At 38.9% G+C, this 23374-nt stretch overlaps 1 protein-coding gene across 6 annotated transcripts in view; it reads left to right on the top strand.

Annotated features, from left to right (window-relative positions):
* Nucleotides 1-14092: 14092 nt before the first annotated feature.
* Nucleotides 14093-23374, top strand: part of TBC1D19 (TBC1 domain family member 19) — a 162626-nt gene continuing 153344 nt past the window's right edge. For 3 of the 6 annotated variants that reach the window (XM_057547467.1, XM_057547466.1, XM_007168459.2), the window contains exon 1: nt 14093-14294. In XM_057547467.1, coding sequence (XP_057403450.1) covers nt 14196-14294 — 99 coding nt within the window. In that variant the 5' untranslated portion in view covers nt 14093-14195. The remainder of the gene's footprint in view (nt 14295-23374) is intronic. The other 3 variants (XM_057547470.1, XM_057547471.1, XM_057547469.1) reach the window with 2 other exon arrangements.

Below are 23374 nucleotides of genomic sequence, written 5' to 3'. Positions count from 1 at the left end.
ATAATGACAAACATATAGCTGTTCTGCAAGTATCATATGACCGCCTGAATTTTTTATCACCCAGATTTACAGTCATGCACACATTTGAATTCAAACCTGAATTACCATCAAGGAACAATTTGTTTCTACCTGGCATATAATTGGAAATTTAAGGCACAGATTTTGATGATTACTAGCTTAATGAATGAACATAGCTTAGTTGAATATGAAACAGCACGACTCATAGAATCAAAAATTAGTTGAAAGAAAAATATTATGTCAGAGAAAGGATTGAAGCAATCCAGCTGCAACTTATAATCAGAGCCAGCGTATTGTCCACATAATGAGGTGTATTTTAAACCTAAATGTTTATTAAGACAATCATTTGAAAAATTTCAATATAAAGGCAGGGTCTCTGGAACCTAAGCCCTGAGTTCTACTGATTACTAACAGGAAGGAACATCCACACGTAACTTGCAGGTCAAGGGTTCACACTCATCTGTCTAAGAGTTCAGCCAAGGAATCCCTGGTGCCCAGAAAACAGGGGAGAAAAAACACACAAAAACAGGAAATTGTACTAAATGAGAAAGGTCTGTTCTGAACCACATCTATTCATCGGTCTTCAGAGGCTTTACTGCTCATAGCTACCAAACTTCTAACCACTAGCAGCTTGGGCTTTGTTTCTTTTGTTTTTCCATTTGTTCATCCAAGCTAATACCTTTAATTTTGTATCATATTAATTATTTGGATGACGAATACAATTTGACGTTGATGACTAAGTAACCTGGGTCGGCCTTGTCAAATATCACTGCTTAGAGATCACTGATTAGAGATGCCTTCCCTAATCACCCAATCTACATATCAGACACCTCTACCCATCACAGTGTTTTATTTTCTTCAAAGCAACCATGTTTATCTAAAATTGCCTTTAAAAAAAAATTGGTTATGCATTTACAGTCCATTTTCTAGAGTAGCATTGTAAGATCAGGGTCCTGGATGGTCCAGTTCATTGCTGGGTATCTAGTGTCCAGGACCTAACCTGGTACATGAAAGACACTCAATAAATATCTGTTTAATAAATATCTGCCTAAGGCACATGGCCTTAATTAGATCTCTTTCTTTCCTTTGGAAGGGAAAAAACCCTCTAAGACAAACTGAGAAATTGGAAAAAAGTTAGGAATAACTAAAAACAAGACTGAATAAAACAAGCAGAGCCAGATGATTGAAAAATAAATAAAATTCAATGATTATTAATTATTATTCAATGATTAGGTAATAATTTATTTAAGTGATTTTACAGGTAAAAATTCAAAAGATAGTAAAAAGGTTAAAAAGTAGAAGTAAATTTGGCCAAAAAAAAAAAAGACAAGATATTGGGTGGAAGGTTTGAACTGCAGGCTTGGCATATTCCCTGCAGGGATCCTCGGGAATTAGAATCCTGAATGGGCCAGAAGCGCGTAGGATCTGGATCTTCCTGGCACTGTAAATAAGATCCCAGTCATTGGAAGCAACCCAGATTCAAATCCTGGAAAGTGTAGATAATTCTGAGATGAACCTTAAGTGAGATAAACCTGTATAGGTCTTAGCACTGTACCTGCTTCTTAGCGAGTATTCAAAACTGCCAGTTCTTATGATTTTTTTTAAATCAGTAAACAGGCTGTGACGAGCAGAGCTGTTGGACCTCCCTGCCTGCATCCCATCAGTCACCAGGTTGCTCCCAAAGTTGAAGGAGTGGAGATTTGTCCAGAACATCAACGACATCTTGCAGGCAACATTTTGTGCTATCCCCTTTCCTCACTATTGGGTACTTGAGTTTCCCAAGAACTGTACATCTGGAATGGAAAAAAATTCACAAGAAAGGTTCCACTTATAAGCTCTTATTCAGACACATGTAACTGATCATGAAAGGCTTCCCCACCTCCTGTACTATATTTTCTCCATAATCTCTCCCTGCTTCTGTTATGGCACTTAGCACCTGCAGCTGTGTTTATAACCGTTTCTCCTAGAGCAAATCCCTCCAGGACAGAAGCATGTGTTACTCATTGTTATGGACTGAATTATGTCTCCCTGCCCCCAAATTCATATATTGAAGCCCTAACTCCCCGTGTGACTGTATTTGAAGATAGAACCTCCAAAGAGGTCATTAAGGTTAAATGAGGTCATAAAAATGAGGCCCTAATCCAATAGGACTGACTTCCTTATAAGAAGAAGAGATGCCAAGGATGGTCACGTGCACAGACGAAAGGCCATGTGAGGACACAGTGAGAAGCAGCCACATGGAGCCAAGGACAGAAGGCTCAGGAGAAAACCAAAACTGCCAGTCCCTTGATCTTGAACTTTCTGCCTCCAGAACTGCGAGAAATAGATTTTTGTTGGTTAAGCCATCCAGTCTGTGGTATTTTATTCTGGCAGCCTCGGCCGACTAATACCTCCATCTATGGTGGAAGCGGTAGATTGGCACTCAGCATCCCTTGCAACCTCCTTCCAGTGTGTCCTCCTGTACTGTAGAGGAAGAGAGCTCGAAGTGTTCTCTTTCAGTCTTGAATGTAAATGAGTTTCCTCAATCAGAGGCCCTTACGGGAGATTTGGAAGGTGGAAGCGAGGCAGGGGCCGTCTTCTGGCGGCTGAGGATGTCGCTGGGACAAGCACAGTCAGGAAGATGCTGAGTTGTTCTGCCATAGCATTCTAGTATCCGGAACTTAGCTTCGAGGGCATTGAGAGATAGCTGTTGGCAGTGGTTGAGATAGCCTCTTGATTGCTAGATGGCCGCTAAGGCAGTGTATCCTCAAACTCAGCTGTTCCTGAGGGCCATCTGATTCCCCCTCCCCTGACTGCGGCAGAGGCTGCAGCTGCCTTGGTGGGTCCCCTTGACAATGTTGTTCTGAGAATCATTTCTGGAGCCCTGGTTAGAACTTGCTTCTCAAGGCTTTCCTATTTCCCAAGTATTTAATGGTCTGGATAAAATCTCCCCCTGCTTAAGAAAGCTAGAGGGGTTTCTGTTCTTTGCAACTGAATCCAGACAGATGCATTCTCCTCGGTGTCTTTGGCCTTGAGCACAATGCCTGGCACGTGTAAAAGGTGAACACATGTTTATTATTGTAGTCTAAACTAACGGTTCTTAATCTTTGATGTGTATCATCAACACCTGGAAGGCTAATAAAGAACACGAAGTCCCAGGCTCATTGAGGTAGAATAGGGCCCTCATTTTTATATTTTTATCAAGTTCCTTAGGAGATTTTAATACTCACCAAAGTTTGAGAAGCTCTGGTTGAAACATTCTCTCAGGCCTCCCAGGGACCAGGGCATGCTTCTAAGCACTTAATACTCAGTGACTCACTGAAGTCTCGTAATAACATTAACAGTTGGAAGTAGTATTATCCTCATTTTACAGATGTGAAAACTGAGGCATAAAGAGCTTAGAAAAGTCTCCCAAATCACACAGCAAGTGGTAGATCCTAGCATCTAACCCCAAGCATCAAGGAGCTTAGACCATTAGCCCAAGCTCATGACCACTATAGTCTTCTCTTTGCAGAGCCTAAAGATGAATCTCATTTAAATTTACATCATATTCCTCCAAATAATTTTTTAAAAACTTAACAATATCTCTGTCTCTCTGACCAGGTCCTTCAGTTACTAAAGAAAAATGTTGAGCTAACAAAAATCTTTCCAGCAAAACAATAGTCTCTCGGATAAATGCCAACATATTTCAAAGTCTAATAAAACCCATTTAAATCAAGGAATAGCTTGAAGGAATAATTGCCGTCAGATACAAAACTAATAATTCCCTGAATTTTATTATCTTTGAAGTGAAGAATAACAAAACTGACCCTTAGGTCCAACCATTTATTAGAGAAAGCATTTATACATTTTCAAGAAGAATATATCAATATAGTATTATTTAGCTACAGAGTCTCACACTCCTTTTTCCTTACTAATCATGTTCCTTACATTCTCAAGATTGCATCTCTAAGATTTAATAAAATCTGATTATTTCTCTAATGCCTAGAAATTAATAATGTCAAAAAAGATATTAGACGATGTCTAGAGGAACTTCTTATAGAGATGTGCACAATGAATAAAAGGAAATATTCTCCCCTCACATACTTTGTAACCTCTTGGTCAAGAGAAGTTCTCACATTTAAATTTTATCATTATTAAAAGGGAGGATTTCTGAAAACTTTGAAATTTTCATTCCTATCACTAGTGGGGATTGTAAGACAAAAGTGGGATCTGAATATTTTTGAGGCAAAAATTACCTTCATTTTTCCCAGAGAGGAAATGTGAAGCCCAGCAAGCTGGGTTCAAATCCCAGCTCTGTTATTATGAACTTTATTGTGACTTTTGACAAGTTACCTAAGATTCAAGTTTTAGTTTCTATAAAACTTAGGGAGGGACTTCCCTGGTGGCACAGTGGTTAAGAATCTGCCTGCCAATGCTGGGGACACGGGTTCGAGCCCTGGTCTGGGAAGATCCCACATGCCGCAGAGCAACAAAGCCCGTGCGCCACAACTACTGAGCCCGCGCGCCTAGAGCCTGTGCTCCACAACAAGAGAAGCCACGGCAGTGAGAAGCCCGTGCACCACAGCGAAGAGTAGCCCCTGCTCGCCGCAACTAGAGAAAGCCTGCGTGCAGCAACGAAGACCCAACGCAGCCATAAATAAATAAGTAAATTTATATATATATTTTTAAAAACTTAGGGAAAATAACCCAGACCTTATGAGGTGTTACAAGGGTTAAGTGAGATAATATTAGTTTATTTCCCTCCATGTTGAATCTCTGCAGCTCTGAAGCAAAAGAAGGAAGGAAGGAAAGAAGGGAGGGAAGGAAGGAAAGAAGGGAGGGAAGGAAAGAGGGAGGGAAGGAAGGAGGGAGGGAGGGTGGAAGGAATGGAAGAAAAGGAAAGAAAAAAGATAATGACAACAACAACCCCACTCACCAAAATAAAAATTCTGGAATCATGGGAATGCATGGGATAGATTGTCAGAAAACTCGGGTATAAATTTGGAGCTCTGCCTCCATCTTCTTATGTGACTTGAAGCAGTTCTTTAACTTTACTCTTGGAAAGAGCAAATTTTCACTCTTGTCAAAAGGAAATGAAATTTTTGACCTCCCAGCTTTGTTCTAATTCTGACAATCTGTGCTGCAGGAATATAAAAAGAAATCCTTAAAATTTATTTTAAAATTTCCACCTTTACTCATATCCTGAAAACCTTAAAATGTGCTTTTCAACCATCCACATTTCCTGTTCCTTTTCTTTATTTGTACTGTCAAGAGAAGTTGTTCCAGCAAATGAGTCAGTTGAGATGGAAACATTTATTTTTCTGATATAACGTGTCAGTGATGCTCTTTTAAAGTGTTTCCTGTATGTTTTGACATTAAGTAACATCACACACACACACACACACACACACACACACACACACACGGTCTGACTAAAGTACTAATGGTAAATCAGAGCCACTGTTCCCTTCTCCTTAGGGACTCCAGTTTGATTTTGCCACCTTCCCTTTCTCTTAAAAAAAAGTGCTGTTTGACTTACATTTCACGTTTAGTTCTATGAATTAAACTTTGTTTTGCTTTGGGACTCTCATACATTACTTGGGACCCAGCAAAATGGACCATTGGGCCCAGATGCCCAGTCTTGGAAAGGGCTGTGGACCCAGCTCAAGAGGTCAGTCCCCAAAAGTGCAGTCCAATTCAGCAGGGACACACCAAGAATAAAAGAACAATGCAGCAGGGTAAAGCACCAAAGAGTCCCACAAAACAGAAAATCAGAATGGAAATACTATAGAGAGAGTCAGGATGTTAGGGAGACAATGAGGGGTCAAAGTAGAATGGGACTTCATGGAGGGAGGTATGTACAACAAGGGCTGTTAAAGACCTATGTTAAGAACATGAATACCTCTTGTGTTGGTTAATTTTATGTGTCACCCTGGCAAGGCATGTCCTAACACTAATTTGGTCAAACACTAATCTAGAAGTTGCTGTGAAGGTCTTTGGTAGATGTGGTTAGCATCTACAATCTGTTGACTTTAAGTAAAGCAGGTTGCCCTCCATAATGTGGGTGGGCCTCATTCAATCCATTGTAGACCTTAAGAGCAAAAACTGAGGTTTCCTGGAGAAGAAGTAATTCTGCCTCAAGACTATAACCTAGAAATTTTGCTTGAGTTTCCAGACTGTTGCCCTGTGGATTTTGGACTCACGATTACCACATCAACTCTTACTTGAATTTCCAGGCTGCTGACCTGCTCTACAGATTTCAGGCTTTCCAAGCCCCACAGTCATATGAGTCAATTTCTTAAAATCAATCTATCTGTATCTGTATCTGTGAGTATAGATCTCTATCTCTATGTCTATGGGTTCTCTTCCTCTAGAAAATCCTGACTGATAAGATCTCTGTTGTTATTGTTCTTCTCTAATGCAAGGATATACAGTTTGGAAGACTCTTCTGGCCTGAAAGTTTGGGTTTAAAGCTGCAAGACTCCTCCAGCCAAGCAGCCCCACCTGGAGAAAATTGGAAATGGTCATTTTTTTCTTTGACCAGCCCTTAAGAAATGTCTGCTACCTTCCAGGAACCATATTTGGTGCCGGACTTATTTTGGTTCTCCCCAAAGCAGACTCTGAAATAAGAATTTGAGTGTAAATAGTGTGGGGAAGTAGGGAAGTGAGACAGGATAGGAAGACAAAACAGGGTATGTTAGTAAGTAGGGTACAGTTGCAGGCTAAAGTTCAATGCCACAGAGACTTCTAGGACACTGTGTGCTCTGGGGGCATACAGCTGTGTATCAAGGATACAAAGGTTGCATTAATTTTCTAGATGTTGTACTATTTAAAATATTTTTATATTAAAATAAACAGAGTCATATTTTGGAATACCTACACAGTCTTGTGAATTTTTGAGATAAAGCATGAAAACTCAAAGGTATTTTGAGCTATTTGAGAACCACTCTTTTAGTTCAGTCTTTGTCTTTTCCCCTCTTTATCAAACATGTAACTCGGTTTCCCATTTGAAGGCTTCTCCTTGCTGTGACACCCACTTTGTTCCAGGGTTCATGGCCTTGCTCCTTCCACTGCATAGAGCTTATCTCAGGCTTAAGTCCTGGTAACAGACCTGTCAGCCCCTTCCCCAGGACCCCTTCTTGTTAACAGCCTCTGCAGTGGGCCTACTGGTTCACTAGAGAGCCGTGCTCTGCCCCTCACTGGCTCTGCTCCCAGGTGGGTCTCTGACATATGTTTTTTTATATTCTTCCTAGGTCTATAACTTGATCCTAATTCCTCATCTGCATCCATAGGGACAACTTGTTCCCTTCCACAGTGGATAGAGACAGGCCCTACTACGATCTTCAATTGGATCTCTAGGACTTAATATTGTAGCTGTCTTATTCTGATATATATGCTTGTCTTGTATATGTCACTATGCCTTCAAGAAAACTGCAAAAACAACAACAACAAAAAGATGGCAAGGAGGTGCTGCAGGGAAGGCCACATAAAATGGAAAAGAAGCAGAGCTGTAATCATAGAAATGAAGAGAAAACGAGCTGGGTAGATCCTGCTCTACTCGGTTACCTGAAACTTAGAGGAAGAGCCTGGAGAAACTAGGACATCAATTGGCAGCAGTAAATCTCTTTCTCCCCAAGCAGTGCAGCTTGTATTGAAGAATAGATTATTTCTAATGTTCACTTCTGCTTGTACCACCAGAAAGAATAACCTAGAATTTCAATAGAGTGGTTTCTAGATACAGAGAGCCCTTCATCGAAAGTCATTTATGCACAGAAATATAGATCAATGGAACAGGATAGAAAGCCCAGAGATAAACCCATGCACATATGGTCACCTTATCTTTGATAAAGGAGGCAAGCATATACAGTGGAGAAAAGACAGCCTCTTCAATAAATGGTGCTGGGAAAATTGGACAGCTACATATAAAAGAAGGAAATTAGAACACTCCCTAACACCATACACAAAAATAAACTCAAAATGGATTAAAGACCTAAATGTAAGGCCAGACACTATCAAACTCTTAGAGGAAAACATAGGCAGAACACTCTATGACATAAATCACAGCAAGATCTTTTTTGACCCACCTCCTAGAGAAATGAAACTAAAAACAAAAATAAACAAATGGGACCTAATGAAACTTAAAAGCTTTTGCACAGAAAAGGAAACCATAAACAAGATGAAAAGACAACCCTCAGAATGGGAGAAAATATTTGCAAATGAAGCAAATGACAAAGGATTAATCTCCAAAATTTACAAGCAGCTCATGCAGCTCAATATCAAAAAAGCAAACAACCCAACCTAAAAATGGGCAGAAGACCTAAATAGACATTTCGCCAAAGAAGATATACAGATGGCCAACAAACACATGAAAGGATGCTCAACATCACTAATCATTAGAGAAATGCAAATCAAAACTACAATGAGGGCTTCCCTAGTGGCGCAGTGGTTGAGAACCTGCCTGCTAATGCAGGAGACGCAGGTTCGGGCCCTGGCCTGGGAAGATCCCACGTGCCGCGGAGCGGCTGGGCCCGTGAGCCACAGTTGCTGAGCCTGCGCGTCTGGAGCCTGTGCTCTGCAGCGGGAGAGGCCGCGATGGTGAGAGGCCTGCGCAGCGCGATGAAGAGTGGCCCCCGCTTGCCACAACCAGAGAAAGCCCTCGCGCAGAGGCGAAGACCCAACACAGCCAAAAATAAATAAATAAATAAATTAATTAATTAAAAAAAAAAAGTAACTGAAGTGAAAAACCAATTGAGGACACAAAACAAGGCAAAAATATTAAAAAAAAAAAAAAAAAAAAAAAACTACAATGAGATATCATCTCACACCGGTCAGAATGGCCATCATCAAAAAATCTAGAAAGAATAAATGCTGGAAAGGGTATGGAGAAAAGGGAACCCTCTTGCACTGTTGGTGGGAATGTAAATTGATACAGCCACTATGGAGAACAGTATGGAGGTTCCTTAAAAAACTAAAAATAGAACTACCATATGACCCAGCAATCCCACTACTGGGCATATACCGTGAGAAAACCATAATTCAAAAAGAGTCATGTACCACAATGTTCATTGCAGCTCTATTTACAATAGCCAGGACATGGAAGCAACCTAAGTATCTGTCGACAGATGAATGGATAAAGAAGATGTGGCACATATATGCAATGGAATATTACTCAGCCATGAAAAGAAACAAAATTGAGCTATTTATAGTGAGGTGGATGGACCTAGAGTCTGTCATACAGAGTGAAGTAAGTCAGAAAGAGAAAAACAAATACTGTATGCTAACACATATATATGGAATCTAAAAAAAAAAAAAGGTCATGAAGAACCTAGGGGCAAGACAGGAATAAAGTTGCAGAGCTACTAGAGAATGGACTTGAGGATATGGGGAGGGGGAAGGGTAAGCTGGGACAAAGTGAGAGAGTGGCATGGACATATATACACTACCAAACGTAAAATAGATAGCTAGTGGGAAGCAGCCGCATAGCACAGGGAGATCAACTTGGTGCTTTGTGACCACCTAGAGGGGTGGGATAGGGAGGGTGGGAGGGAGGGAGACGCAAGAGGGAAGACATATGGGGACATATGTATATGTATAACTGATTCACTTTGTTATAAAGCAGAAACTAACACACCATTGTAAAGCAATTATACTCCAATAAAGATGTCAAAAAAAAAGTCATTTATGCAGAAGCTGCTTTCTTCACATGTCACCAATTTTTGTCTTCTTTTTTTTTTACAATAACATTTACAGATATTTTGCTCTTGCCACATAATCTTTTACTCATAGACCTTATTTTACAAGTGGGTCTTACTTGTTTTTAGCTTTTAAAATAGCATCATGATACTGAGAAATTGCTACATTGAGAAGTACTATAATTTAGATTCTGGTTCTTAAACTGCACACAATCAACTCTGTGTGAATGGTAAATGATCTGAATATTGCCTAACTTTAACGATTTTAATTTATTTGTAGTCTGACTGGCCCCAATATCAATCAGGGAAGTTCATTTTTAAGTGTTCATATCATAGTAAAATTTTGCACTGAAGTCATTTTGGACAATATAGCAGCATCAACAAGCAATCCTTCTCCTTCATCTTTCTCCCAGGATTGAGAATAAATACTGAATTACTTCTTGCCAGACTCTCTTGTAGCTAGAGGTGGTTTTGTGACAGAGCTTCAGGCAATAAGTAGCATGGAGTATTCTTCTTGGGGGCTTCTTGGAAAAGAATAGTTTTTCCTCAAAAAAGAGAGACATACACAGTCATTGAGAACTCTGATTTCCTCCCTCCCTGCCTTTGTAGGCATCAGTAGGAGAACATGTTACTTGGAACTGCAGTAGCCATCCTGAGACTGAAGCAATAAGCTAGATGGTGAAAGCGAGCATGCTAAAGATGGCAAAATGGAAAAGAAAAGAAGAGCTCAGATTCTTGATGATATTGTTGAGGCACTGAATCAAACTTGGGACACTCTTTCAGATTTGTTGTTAATAATAAGTATCCTATAATTTAAACCACTGTTACTTGGATTTTCTCCTGAGAGTTTTATAATTTACAAGGAGTCAACACAGTTCCTGAGATTGCTCACAGAGCCAGTAGCCCAATCTTCCCGTTTCACACACAGTTGCCTGGGACCAGAGGAAGAAAAAAAAATGGGGAGTGGAGGATAGCGCGGTCTGATTCTCAGCCTGGACTCAGAAATGAGGTATGGCCACCTTGTAAAGAGAGGTGGCAAACAGAAACAAAGGGGCTTTTTTCATGGGGGCTTTGGTGACCCTTGGGATTTAAGTACCTCTGGTGTTTTGCAGCTTTGAGATCACCAAGAAGCAGCACCCTGGACTGTGGCTTGGGGGCATCAGACATCACCCAAGCAAGCAGTGGAGGTAACGAGCAGAATTTTTCTTAAGCACACCTGTGTCGTTTCCTAACAACTCTCAGGAGTGACAGGAAGAGGCTTTGAAGAGGAGCCTGAGGTCTTGTGCTAGCACGTGGGGCTACATATCCATGACAGGTAGTTGATATCTCTATGAGCTCATTTGTTCCCAAAGACAGCGAGATCTGTGACATTCGTGATACACACAACACACATAGTAATTGTTATTTAAGTCAGCTCCTGCCGACATACAATTCAATCCATTCTGCAGACACAACATGCTAAAAGCAGTCTCCTAAAACAACAGCTGAAAATCATTTTCATTGTAGATTGTAGAGTTTATGCAAGACACACTCATGTGAATAAAGTAAGGACATATTCTGTCATATCCTGAAGCATGCCTTATTTTTGCGTTAGGCTAGCAGGGTGTTTTTGATGTGGTCCACACCCTTGCCTCTGTGAGGTTACTGGTCAGTGATTTTAAATGCATCCCCTCACCCACAGTGAAATCTGACACTACATTGTATGTAAAATAAATCAAAGCAGTGCACGTCTGAGAAAGTCAAGATTGGGTACAGGGCCTTTTACATGTTGGCCCAGAGTACCTCTGCTCTGAATTTGAGGCAATTTCAAGGAGACTTCTCTCTGCATCTAGTTTGCTGTTGTCTCCGTTTATACAGTTTTAACCATTCGGATTATTTGGACCCCTTTTGCTATCATTTGTTAGTCTGGGTCATGGTTCACTCTAACATGTCAGAAATAGAGTGTTTTCCCAATCCTCAACCACACTAGGTAGAGTAAGAATTTCCAAGGCAAAGTTCTCCCTTGAGGGATAAATATGGGAATCTGCACCTTCAATGACTTTAAAGTAATAAAATGTCCAGATACACAGGTGGGAGGGGCCTGTCTACCTTCCAGCTCTTTATGTGCTGGCCTCACCATCCCTTTGGGACTGAGAAGTCCTTGAGAGAAGGGACCATTTCTTACTTGTATTCCTTGCCATTCCTAGCACAGAGCAGGTGTTCTGAAAAGTTTGGCTAAATCGAATTGAAAAAAAAAGAGAACCGAGGGCATTCTAGAATTGAATTATACTCCAATACACCTGCTTCTATGTATGTGAGAAACACTTTTTTAATGTTAGAATTAAATTTTGTTTTTGCTTGGGCATGCCTTCAGAATCAAATCTGAACTTCTTAATTGCTGCTTTAAGACTGAAAATTGTTTTCTCCTTAAAAGAAAAGTTTTTAAAGCCTCTATCTGTGCAAAGAATTGTGCTGGGTACTTTCACATGTTTTGCTACATTTCTTTAGGTACTTTCTATTCCCTTGTCAATTGAACTGAGCATTGTTTTTGCCAAATTATCTCAATTTTAATATTTACTGATTTTTAATACTAGGTACACTATCCCCTCAGGTGGGTATTTTATCCTCTTGTTACAGATGAGAAAGCTGAAACTCTGATGACGGAAGGGACTCATGCAGTTCCAAGGGTACAGAGTAGGAGGGAAGCTAGACCGTCTTCTGACTCTAGGCACCATGCCTCTTCTTTGGCTCCACGGTTTCATTTCTTCCCCTTCCATGCTTTATGACTCTTCTTAACCTAACATCCTTATCTCTTTAGTTATTAATCACTTCACCCTTTTCAATCTCAAAAGAACTTTCTCCACAGTTTTCTTTTTTTGTTCATAGTGATGTTTGTGCTAGAGATTCCTGAATGGGTGGGATGTTGGGGTGGGGGGACTGTAGAGAGTTGAAGAGATGTACTCATCTACGAGTTTGAGAAATTCTGAGTTGTGGGAGAGTGTTTTGTAAAGTCTGTCATTAATTGCCTTAAGTACTTTTTTTCCCCCTTGCCTGCCTCATTCCAAAGATGTTTTAATAAACAAACCTGACCAAACGGGTTATTTGGAATTTGTATTTACCATCACAATATTCTGAACAGTTGTGTTGTGAAGGCCAGGGTATTGTGCATAGATGCCAGAGGTCCGGTCCCTTTGAATTGTTATTGTTTACCCGGTTTAGTCCTTTGCTATTCAGAATATAGTCCTTGGGCCACCAGGGTCACCATCTCCTGGGAGCTTGCCAGAAATGCAGATTAGCAGGTCCCACCAGAGGCCTATTGAATCAAAAGGTCTCTCTTGATGCCTAAGCACATTAAAATGTAATGCAGTTAGACTAGTTTTTGCAGCAATCTTGGTCTGTTTTCTTGGAATCTACATCTCTGCTTAAAATATATGCACACACACATTTGAAATTAATTCTTGATTATTTTGGCGAGGTTATTCTAATACATATATTATTCCATAGGCCTTATATTAGCTGGCTTTTGGAATGCCATTCAACTAATTAAATCAGCTACTTCTAGTTCTCTTAAAAAATTTTGCTATGTTGCTTTGATGTCAAGAACCATGTTTTATTTACCTTTGTGTCCACACTGCTTCTTGTATGTAAATGCTCAATAAGTTGAAGGCTGAATGAATTTTGAATTGATTTTTGATTGAACGAATGAGTGCATGGAAGAAGAGAAATCTAGATGGCACATTCCTTAAGGCTGGGACAATGTCTTAGCTATCCTGGAATTGCCAATGCTTCACAGAAAACCTATCAATAAATGCTTCTTGGTTAAGTTGTAGCTGTTAGATAAGGAGATGCTGTCTATTTATTCCAGGCATAAGATCCCAGAAAATAGAAAGAGAAGGGGGGAAAAAATGGAGTGCTAAGTACAGTGGTAGAACCCCTCACAATCGTTACCTCAGCTAATCATCAGAGCATCTTGTCAACTGGGTATTATTTTACTGAGGCGGAAACTGAGTTCTGAAATTTAAGCACCTCGCCCAAGTTCACACAGCTAGCATCAGAGCCTCATAATTTTTGGAAGTCATTTGCCATGTTGTGTGCACTGCCCTGTTTCTGTAGAGATTGGAAGGTTATTATTTTCCTTTATAATATTTTCCTATTATTTTCCTTTATAATAAAACACAAAATACACAACTTTCTGATTTCCCCTGGTGCATCAGAGGCGTTGTGGCTCTAGAGGAAAGAGCTCCTCTGCTTGCCTTTCAACAACAGACCAAGCAGGAACAATGGAATGAAAAGCTACTCCCCTCCCCCCACCCCGCAGGTCGTTTTCTGCCAGCGGAACGCAGGTGCTGGAGCCTTCAGGCGTGGGGGGGACCAGAGAGGAACGGACACACGGCCCGGCAGTTGCCTGGTAACGCCCGCTGGAGGAGTCCCTGCGTAATAAGTTCCCCGAGAAGTGTCACTGGCCCTGAGTGAGACCTCGTACGTAGCTGGCTCTCTCCCCGCTAGCGGCTTGCCCCTGCTGCTTGGCGGGCTAGGACCGGGGAAATGTTGCAGGAGGAGTCGGATCTCGCTCTCATTATTGCCCAGATAGTCCAAAAGCTCAAGGGCTCCAATTTGTACACTCAGTTGGAACGGCAGGCCTGGGTAAGTGAGGCTGAGTGGGAAGGGATGGAGACCAGCGGGGCCGGGGCGGTGCTTCGGCTCTTTCTGCACCCCGCTGACCGAAGCCGAAGCCCGCCTCGGGTCTCTCCAGCTCCGCTCCTGGGGAGGGAAAAACCTCCCTTCCAGGTGTAAGCTCCACTTGCTCAGCCTCGGGCGTGGAGGTAATAGATTTTTTTTTTTTTTTAAAGAAAGGTGGGTCACATCACGCCTTTCTTCAGGCCAGAGAACCGCTGAGGCTATTCATTCATATTGTAGTCCTTTACAGGGTCTAATTTTTTAAGCTGCTGGAGTCAGTGGAGGTAGGTTGGACTATACCTTCCTTCACTTTTTCCACCCTGTAGGTGGGTTTGAGCCCCCAGGTACATTTTGGCTTTCGCGTCTATTTATCACCTTTTTGCGCTCTACCCTCCCTGCAATGATTGCCCGTCTAACCGTCCACTGGGCGCTTATCGAGTGTTTTCTAATACGCTAAGTTCTTTGGATGCAGAGATTGATCAGGAGATCTTTGCCTTTTTTTGGTGAATGTGATAAATGGAATCATACAGTATTTAAAATTTTGTGCCTGCTTTCTGTCATTTTGCATAATGCTTTTGAAATTCATTCGTGTTGTTGGTATTTCAGTAGCTCTGTTCCTTTTTATTGTTGAGTAATATTTCATTGTTTGGATGTACTACGATTTGTTTATCCATTCATTGGTTGCTGGGCATTTTTGGTTATAGAGTTATGGGTTGTTTCTGTTTATAGAGATTATGAGTAAAGCCGATACATGCTTTCTGGTATAGGTTTTTTGTTTTGTTTTGTTTTTTAGTTTTCTTTTCTCTTGGATAAATACCTAGGAGTAGAATTGCTGAGTTGTATGGTAAGTGTATGTCTATAAGAATCTGCCAAACTTTTCCAAAGTGGCTGTATTATTTTGCATTTCCACCAGCAGTTATGAGGATTGTTCTGCATCCTTGCTAGTGCTTGATGTCAGTTTTTAATTAATTAATTTTTATTTATAATTACACTCCTCTAGTAGGAGCATAATGATATCCCATTGTGGCTTTAACTACATTTGCCAAATGACTAAAGATATTGAGCATCTTATCAAATGTTTATATCTCCTTTGGTGAAGTAGTCTGTTCAAATCTTTTGCCTGTTAAAAAAAAATTGTGTTTGTTCTCACATTGTTGAATTGTAAGGATTCTTTATATATGGCATAAGTCCCTTATCAGATATGCAGCTTGCAAATATTTTCTCCCAGTCTGTGGTTTATCTTTTCATTTTCTTAACTGGGTCTTTCAAAGAGCAGAAATTTAGAATTTTGAAGACATACATTTTTATCAATTTCTTTCATGATTTGTGCTTTTTGTGCCCTACCTAAGAATCTTTGCCTCCCACAAGGCCTCAATAAATTTCTCCGCAGTATGGAGGTTCCTTAAAAAACTAAAAATAGAACTACCATATGACCCAGCAGTCCCACTACTGCACATATACCCTGAGAAAATCATAATTCAAAAAGAGTCATGTACGAAAATATTCATTGCAGCTCTATTTACAATAGCCAGGACATGGAAGCAACCGAAGTGTCCATCAATAGATGAATGGATAAAGAAGATGTGGCACATATATACAATGGAATATTACTCAGCCGTAAAAGAAACAAAATTGAGTTATTTGTAGTGAGGTGGATGGACCTAGAGTCTGTCATACAGAGTGAAGTAAGTCAGAAAGAGAAAAACAAATACCGTATGCTCACACATATATATGGAATTTAAGAAAAAAAAAAAAGGTCACGAAGAACCTAGGGGCAAGATGGGAATAAAGACACAGACCTACTAGAGAATGGACTTGAGGATATGGGGAGGGGGAAGGGTAAGCTGGGACAAAGTGAGAGAGTGGCATGGACATATATACACTACCAAATGTAAAATAGATAGCTAGTGGGAAGCAGCCGCATAGCACAGGGAGATCAGCTCGGTGCTTTGTGACCACCTAGAGGGATGGGATAGGGAGGGTGGGAGGGAGACACAAGAGGGAGGAGATATGGTAACATATGTATATGTATAACTGATTCACTTTGTTATAAAGCAGAAACTAACACACCATTGTAAAGCAATTATACTCCAATAAAGATGTTAAAAAAAAAAAAGTGGTATCATGTCAGGAGGGAAAACCAGAAAACAATAAATTCCATATGTTTAAAAAAGAAAGAAAAAAAAGTTTCTCCTATGTTTTGTTCTAGAAGTTTTATTAGTTTTAGCTTGGACATTTAGATCTAGAATCCATTTTAAGTCAATTTTTGTATATGATGCAATGTAAAGCTTTTTGTTGTTTTTTTTTTGCATGTGTATGTCCAATAGCATACCTATTTCTAGTACTTATTGGTTGACAAATCTATCCTTTCTCCACTAATTTTCTTGGCACCTTTGCTGAAAATTGATTTAGTATACACACACACACACACACACACACATACACGTGTGCACACGTGTGTGTGCGAATATTTCTAACTCTCTATTCTGTTCCATTGATCTATTTGTCTATTATTATGCTAATACCACACTATTTTGATTTTTATAACTTTATAGTAAGTCTTGAAATCAGGTAATTAGTCGTCCAACTTTGTTTCTCTTTCAAAATTGTTTTGACTACTCTAGGTACTTTGCTTTGCCATATGAATTTTAGAATCATCTTGTAAATTACTACAAAAAACTTACTGGGATTTGTATTGGGGTTATGTTGAATGTAGAGATCAATTTGGGGAGACTTGACATCTTAACAGTATTGAATTTTCTGGCCAATGAACATGCTTTGTGTCTCCATTTATTTGTATCTTCATTTTCTCTCATCAGTGTTTTATAGTTAAGTACACAGATATTGCACATATTTTATTAAGATTTTCCCCAAGTATTTCATGTTTTTTTGATACTATTAACATGCTGACTTTTTTTCTTGTTTCAGTTTCCAATTACTTGTTGTTAGTATACAGAAATAAAATTGATATTTGTATATTTACCATGTATCCTGGGGACTTACTAAACTTACTTGTTAGTTATAGTACCTTTTTTGTAGATTGCTTAGTATTTTCCAAGTATATGTGTCATTTGCGAATAAAGATGTTTTACTTCTTCCTTTCCAATCAGTGTGCCTTTTAGTTCTTTTTCTTGCCATGTTACAGTGGCTAGTGACTCCAGTGCAATGTTGTATAGATGCTTTTTGTTAGGTTGAAGAAGCTCTCTTCTATTCCTGGTTTTCTGAGTGTTTTATTACTAATTGACGTTGAATTTTGTTAAATACTTTTCTTGTATCTGGAGAGATGCTCATGTGATTTTTTATATATGTTGATATGGTGAGTAATACTAATTGGTTTTGAATGTTGAACCAATTTGGCATTCCTAAGATAAATTCTACTTGGCTATGATGCATTATCCTTCTTATATATTTCTTGATTCAATTTGCTAATACTTTGTTGAAGATTTTGTGAGTATTTTTTTTTTTTTTTTTTTTTTTTAATGAGGATCTTGAATCAGATGCGTATGTTTGATTGATTGATTGATTGATTGATTTTGGCTGTGTTGGGTCTTCATTTCTGTGCGAGGGCTTTCTCCAGTTGTGGCAAGCGGGGGCCACTCTTCATCGCGATGCGCGGGCCTCTCTCGTTGCGGAGCACAGGCTCCAGACGCGCAGGCTCAGCAGTTGTGGCTCACGGGCCCAGCCGCTCTGCGGCATGTGGGATCTTCCCAGGCCAGGGCTCGAACCCGTGTCCCCTGCATTAGCAGGCAGATTCTCAACCACTGCGCCACCAGGGAAGCCCCTGTGAGTATTTTTATAAAGGATATTGGTTTATAGTTTACTTTAACATCTTTGTCTAGATTTGATATCAGGTAATGCTGATCTCTTAAATTGAGTTGAGAAGTGTTCCCTTCTCTCCTGTTTTCTGGAAGAATTTGTATAGAATTGATATTATTTCCTCCTTAAATGTTTGGTAGAATTCCCAGTAACGTTATTGGGGCCTGGAGTTTTCTTTGCGGGAACATTTTTTAATAAAAAATTTAATTTTTAAAACATGTGCGAGGCCATTCAGGTTATCTTGTTGAATGTTCCACATGCCCTTGGAAAGCATGAGCATTCTGCTGTTACTATACTATACATGTCAATTAGGTCAAGTATATTGACAATTTTGTTCAAGTGTTCTATATCTTTACTGAGTATGGAGGCTTCAGTCAGTACAGTCAGGAGCCAAGCTAGGCTTGAGTTTTGTTATTACTGTCATTAGCTTCAGCGTACCACAAGCTTCAAATTCAGTGGGCTGCTGTAACTTTGTGCTTAGAAATAGTCCTGGGGTACTGGAGGGCTTTTCTCAGTGTCTGTATCCTCAGTTTTCATTTGTCTCCTTTGCCTGTGCCACAGAGGGAGGTCTCTCTCTATGCTCTGATCCCTTCCTCAGCAGTAGTCTGTTGTTTGTTACTCAGTCCTAAGCTCATGGTAGATACAGGCGTTTTCTGTCCTCCTGGTCCTGTCTCAGTCCAGGTGCCTTGGGAGTGGGTCTTTGATAATGTTCCTTTCTCTTCTGCTTTTGGCCCCCAAACTTTGCCTTGTGGCAAATAATGGGTGAAAGAGAGATTCCTGCCTCTTCCTAGTTTTGGCTTACCTCTGCTATGTACTGGTACAGGATTTGGGGCCCGTGAGAGTTTTCTTATGTTTCCATGAGGAAGACAGTTTTTGTATCTATCTCACCCCCAGAAGCAACAAATTATTGCCTCCCTCAGAGGTTTAAGGCCTCTTCCTCAAATGAGAGGAGAGTTTGGGCAAGGTGGCATGGTTGCATGCTTGTTTTGTAGTGGTAGCCTATCCTTTCTTGCACACCTGTGCCACAGAAGGGGGCTCTCTGCAGTTCCTGCTCTGCCCTCAGTCCTGATGGAGACCTATGGAAAAGAGCATGCAAGTGAGTGTGAATTCCCCTTGGGTTTTGAGCTCCCAGTGTTTCTCAACTGACATGCTAGCCCACATCTAATCAATAACAGTTAACAATTTTAGCTGAATTCTTCTTTCTTGCTTGTACGATAGCCTCCTTTTCCTCCTGTGCTTTGCCAAATATGAAATAGTTTGGAGTCCCATCTGTCTTTAGAGGGGCTTGTTACTCTTTGGAATTTAGTTCACTTGATCGTCTTAAAACTTCAGTTTTATGGTGAGTTCAAAAGTTATGATTTTGTAGATTATACCACTTTTTCTCATTGTTAGGGTGGGAGTGATGTTTCTTATTCTGGCTGTCCACATCCTATGCATTAGCAGAAGTCCAATAGTAAGTGCTGAAGGATTGAATCTATGTCAGTGAGAAAGATTGGTCTGTAATTTTCCTTTCTTGTAATGTCTTTGACAAGTTTTATACCAAGGTTATACTGGCCTGATAAAATGGTAGGGAAGTGTTCCCCCCTTTTTTCTTTTCTATTTGATATAAAAATGTTATGAGACTGTGTTATTTCTTTCTTAAATGTTTGGAAGAATTCTACATTGAAGCCTGTGTCTCAGATTTTCTTTTGAGAAGGTTTTTTATTTTGTTGTGTTTTGTTTTTAATTAGTGGACTTTATTTTTTAGAATGGTTTTAGGCTTACAGAAAAATTGAGCAGAAGGTACAGAGTTCCCATACATCCCCTTTCCTTATATACTGTTTCCCTTATTATTAGCATCTTGCATTAGTGTGGTACATTTGTTACTATTGGTGGACCAATCGATATTGATACATTATTATTAAAGTCCACAGTTTTCATCAAGGTTCACTGTTTGTGTTACACAGGTCTATGGGTTTTGACAAATGTATAATACCATGTACCTACTATTCCATTATCTTACAGAATAGTTTTACAGTCCTAAAAAAATCCCCTGTGCTCCACCTACACATCCCTCCCTCCTTCCAAGCCCCTGGCAACCACTTGGTTTTTTACTGTCTCTATAGTTTTGCCTTTGAGAATGTCCTATAGTTGTAATCATAACTGTATGTAGCTTCTTCAGATTGACTTCTTTCACTTGGCAATGTCCATTATGTTACTGTATGTCTTTTTGTTTCTTGCTAGCTTTTTTTTTTTTCTGAACAATATTATATTGTGGGGATGTATCAGTTTGTTTATACATTCACTATCTGTTGAAGGACATCTTGGTTGCTTCCAAGATTGGCAGTTATGAATAAAACTGGTATAAACATTCCTGGGTAGATTTTTGTGTTGACATAAGTTTTCAGCTAATTTGGGTAAATACCAAGAAGCATGATTTCTGGCTTGTATGGTAAAAATTTGGTAGAAACTGACAACTTGTCTTCCATTGTGGCTATACCATTTTTGCATTCCCGCCAGCACTGATTGAGAGTTCCTGTTGCTCTACATTCTCACCGGCATTTGGTGTTATCAGTGTTTTAGATTTTGGCCATTCTAATAGGTGTGTTGTGATATCTCACTGTTGTTTTAATTTGCAATTCCCTAGTGACATATGATATTGAATATCTTTTCATATGTTTATTTGCCATCTGTATGTCTTCTTTGGTGAGGTGTCCCTTCAGGTCTTTTGCCCATTTTTAATTGGGTGTTCTTATTGTTGAGTTTTAAGAGTTTGTTTTATGTTTTGGGTACAAGTCCTTTATCAGATATGTGCTTTGCAAATATCTTCTCCCAATTTGTGGCCAGTCTTTTCATTCTCTTAGCAGTATCTTTCTCAGAGAAGTTTTTAATTTTAATGAAGTCCAGCTTATCAATTTTTTTCTTTTATGGATCATACTTTTGGTGTTATGTCTAAGAATTAATCACCAAACCCAAGGTCACTTAGATTTTATCCTATGTTATCTTTTAGAAGTCTTATGGATCTGGGTTTTACATTTATGATCCTTTTTTTTTTTTGCATGTGGATGTCCAGTTGCTCCAGTACAATTTGTTGAAAAGACTGTCTTTGCTCCATTGAATTGCCTTTGCTCTTTTGTCAAAGATCAGTTGACTATATTTGTGTTGGTATTTCTGAGTCTCTATTCTATTCCATTGATCTACTTGTCTATTTTTTTAACATTACCACATTGTCTTGATTTTGGTAGCTTTATAATAAGTTGAAGTTCTCAGTCCTCCAGTTTTGTTCTGCTTCAGCATTGTGTTGGAAAGATTTTAAAGAACAGATTCAATTTTTAATAGATATAGGAGTATTCAGATTTTCTATTCCTTCTATTGTCAGCTTTGATAGATTGTGTTTTTCAAAGAATTTGTTCATTTAAATGATATAAATAATTGGCTTAAAGTTGTCTATAATAGATTTTTATTTCTTTTTGATGTCTGAAAAGTCTGTCACAGTTTTGGATTATGAAAATTTGTGTGCATGTGTGTCTTTGAACAGTTTTGCTAGGTGTTTATCTATTTAATTGATCTCATCAAAGGACCAGTTTTGGGTTTGAAATTTTCTCTTAATTTTGGATCACATCTTTATTATTAATTTTCTCCTATTTTCTTTGGGATTGATTTGCTGTTCTTTTTTTAGTTTCTTGAGATAGAAACTTAGATCATGGATTTCAAGACTTTTTTCTTTTCTAAAATATGCATTAAGGCTACGATTTTCCCCCTAAGCACTACTTTAACTGCATTCCACAGTTTTAATGAGTTATGTTTTTACTATCCTTTTGTATAAAACATTTCCTAATATTTTTTTGTCATTTAAAAAATTTGGCCCAAGGGCTATCCTGAAGTATATTGCTTAATTTCCAAGCAATTAATATTTTCTTTTTTTTTTTTTGTACTTTTTTCGAAGTATAGTTGCTGTACAATATTATATGTTATAGGTGTATAACATATACACCTATAGTGTAGAATATAGTGATTCACAATTTTTAAAAGTTGTACTCCACTTATAGTTATTATAAAATATTGACTATATTCACCATGTGGTACAATATATCCTTGTAGCTTATTTTATACCTAATAGTTTGTACCTCTTAATCCCCTACTCCTATATTACCCCCTCTTCCCTCTCCCCACTGGTAACGACTAGTTTGTTCTCTATATCTGTGAGTATGCTTGTTTTATGTTTATTCACTAGTTTAAAAAATTTTTAGATTCCACATATAAGTGATATCATATAGGGTTTGTCTTTCTGTATGACCTATTTCACTTAGCATAATGACCTCCAAGTCCATCCATGTTGCTGCAAATGGCAAAATTTTGTTCTTTTTTATGGCTGAGTAGTATTCCATTGCATGCATATATATATATATATATATATGTGTGTGTGTGTGTGTGTGTATGTATATATGTATATGTATACACACACACACACACACACACACACACACACACACACACACATATATATAAAATCTCCCATCTTCTTTGTCCATTCATCTAATGATGAACACTTAGGTGGCTTCCATATCTTGGCAATTGTAAATAATGCTGCTATGAACATTGAGGTGCATGTATCTTTTTGAATTAGTGTTTTTGGTTTTTTTGGATATGTACCCAGGAGTTGAATTGCTGGATCATATGGTAGTTCTATTTTTAGTTTTTTGAGAAACTGCCATACTGTTTTCCATACTGGCTGTACCAATTTACATTCCCACTAACAGTGTAGGAGGGTTCCCTTTTCTCCACAACCTCGCCAACATTTTTTACTTGTGTTCTTCTTCATGATAACTATTCTGACAGGTATGAGGTTTCAATGTGCATTTCCCTGATGGTTAACAATGTTGAGCATCTTTTCATGTGCCTTTTGGCTATCTGCATTTCCTCTTTCAAAAAATGTCTATTCAGTTCTTCTGCCCATTTTTTAATCAGGTAGTGTTTTTTTATATTGATTTGTATGAGCTGTTTATATATGTTGCATATTAATCCCTTATGAGACATATCATTTGCAAATATTTTCTCCCATTCAGTAGGTTGTCTTTTTGCTTTGTCAATGGTTTTCTTTGCTGTGCCAAAGCTTTTAATTAGACCACATTTGTTTATTTGCTTTTATTTCCTATGCTCTAGGAGATGGATCCAAAAAATTATTGCTGTGATTTATGTCAAACAGTGTTCTGCTTATATTTTTCTCTAGGAGTTTTATAGTATCTGGTCTT

Source organism: Balaenoptera acutorostrata, chromosome 5 (assembly GCF_949987535.1).
Source record: "Balaenoptera acutorostrata chromosome 5, mBalAcu1.1, whole genome shotgun sequence".
Classification (NCBI taxonomy): domain Eukaryota; kingdom Metazoa; phylum Chordata; class Mammalia; order Artiodactyla; family Balaenopteridae; genus Balaenoptera; species Balaenoptera acutorostrata.
This window is presented reverse-complemented; position numbering and strand designations above follow the sequence as displayed.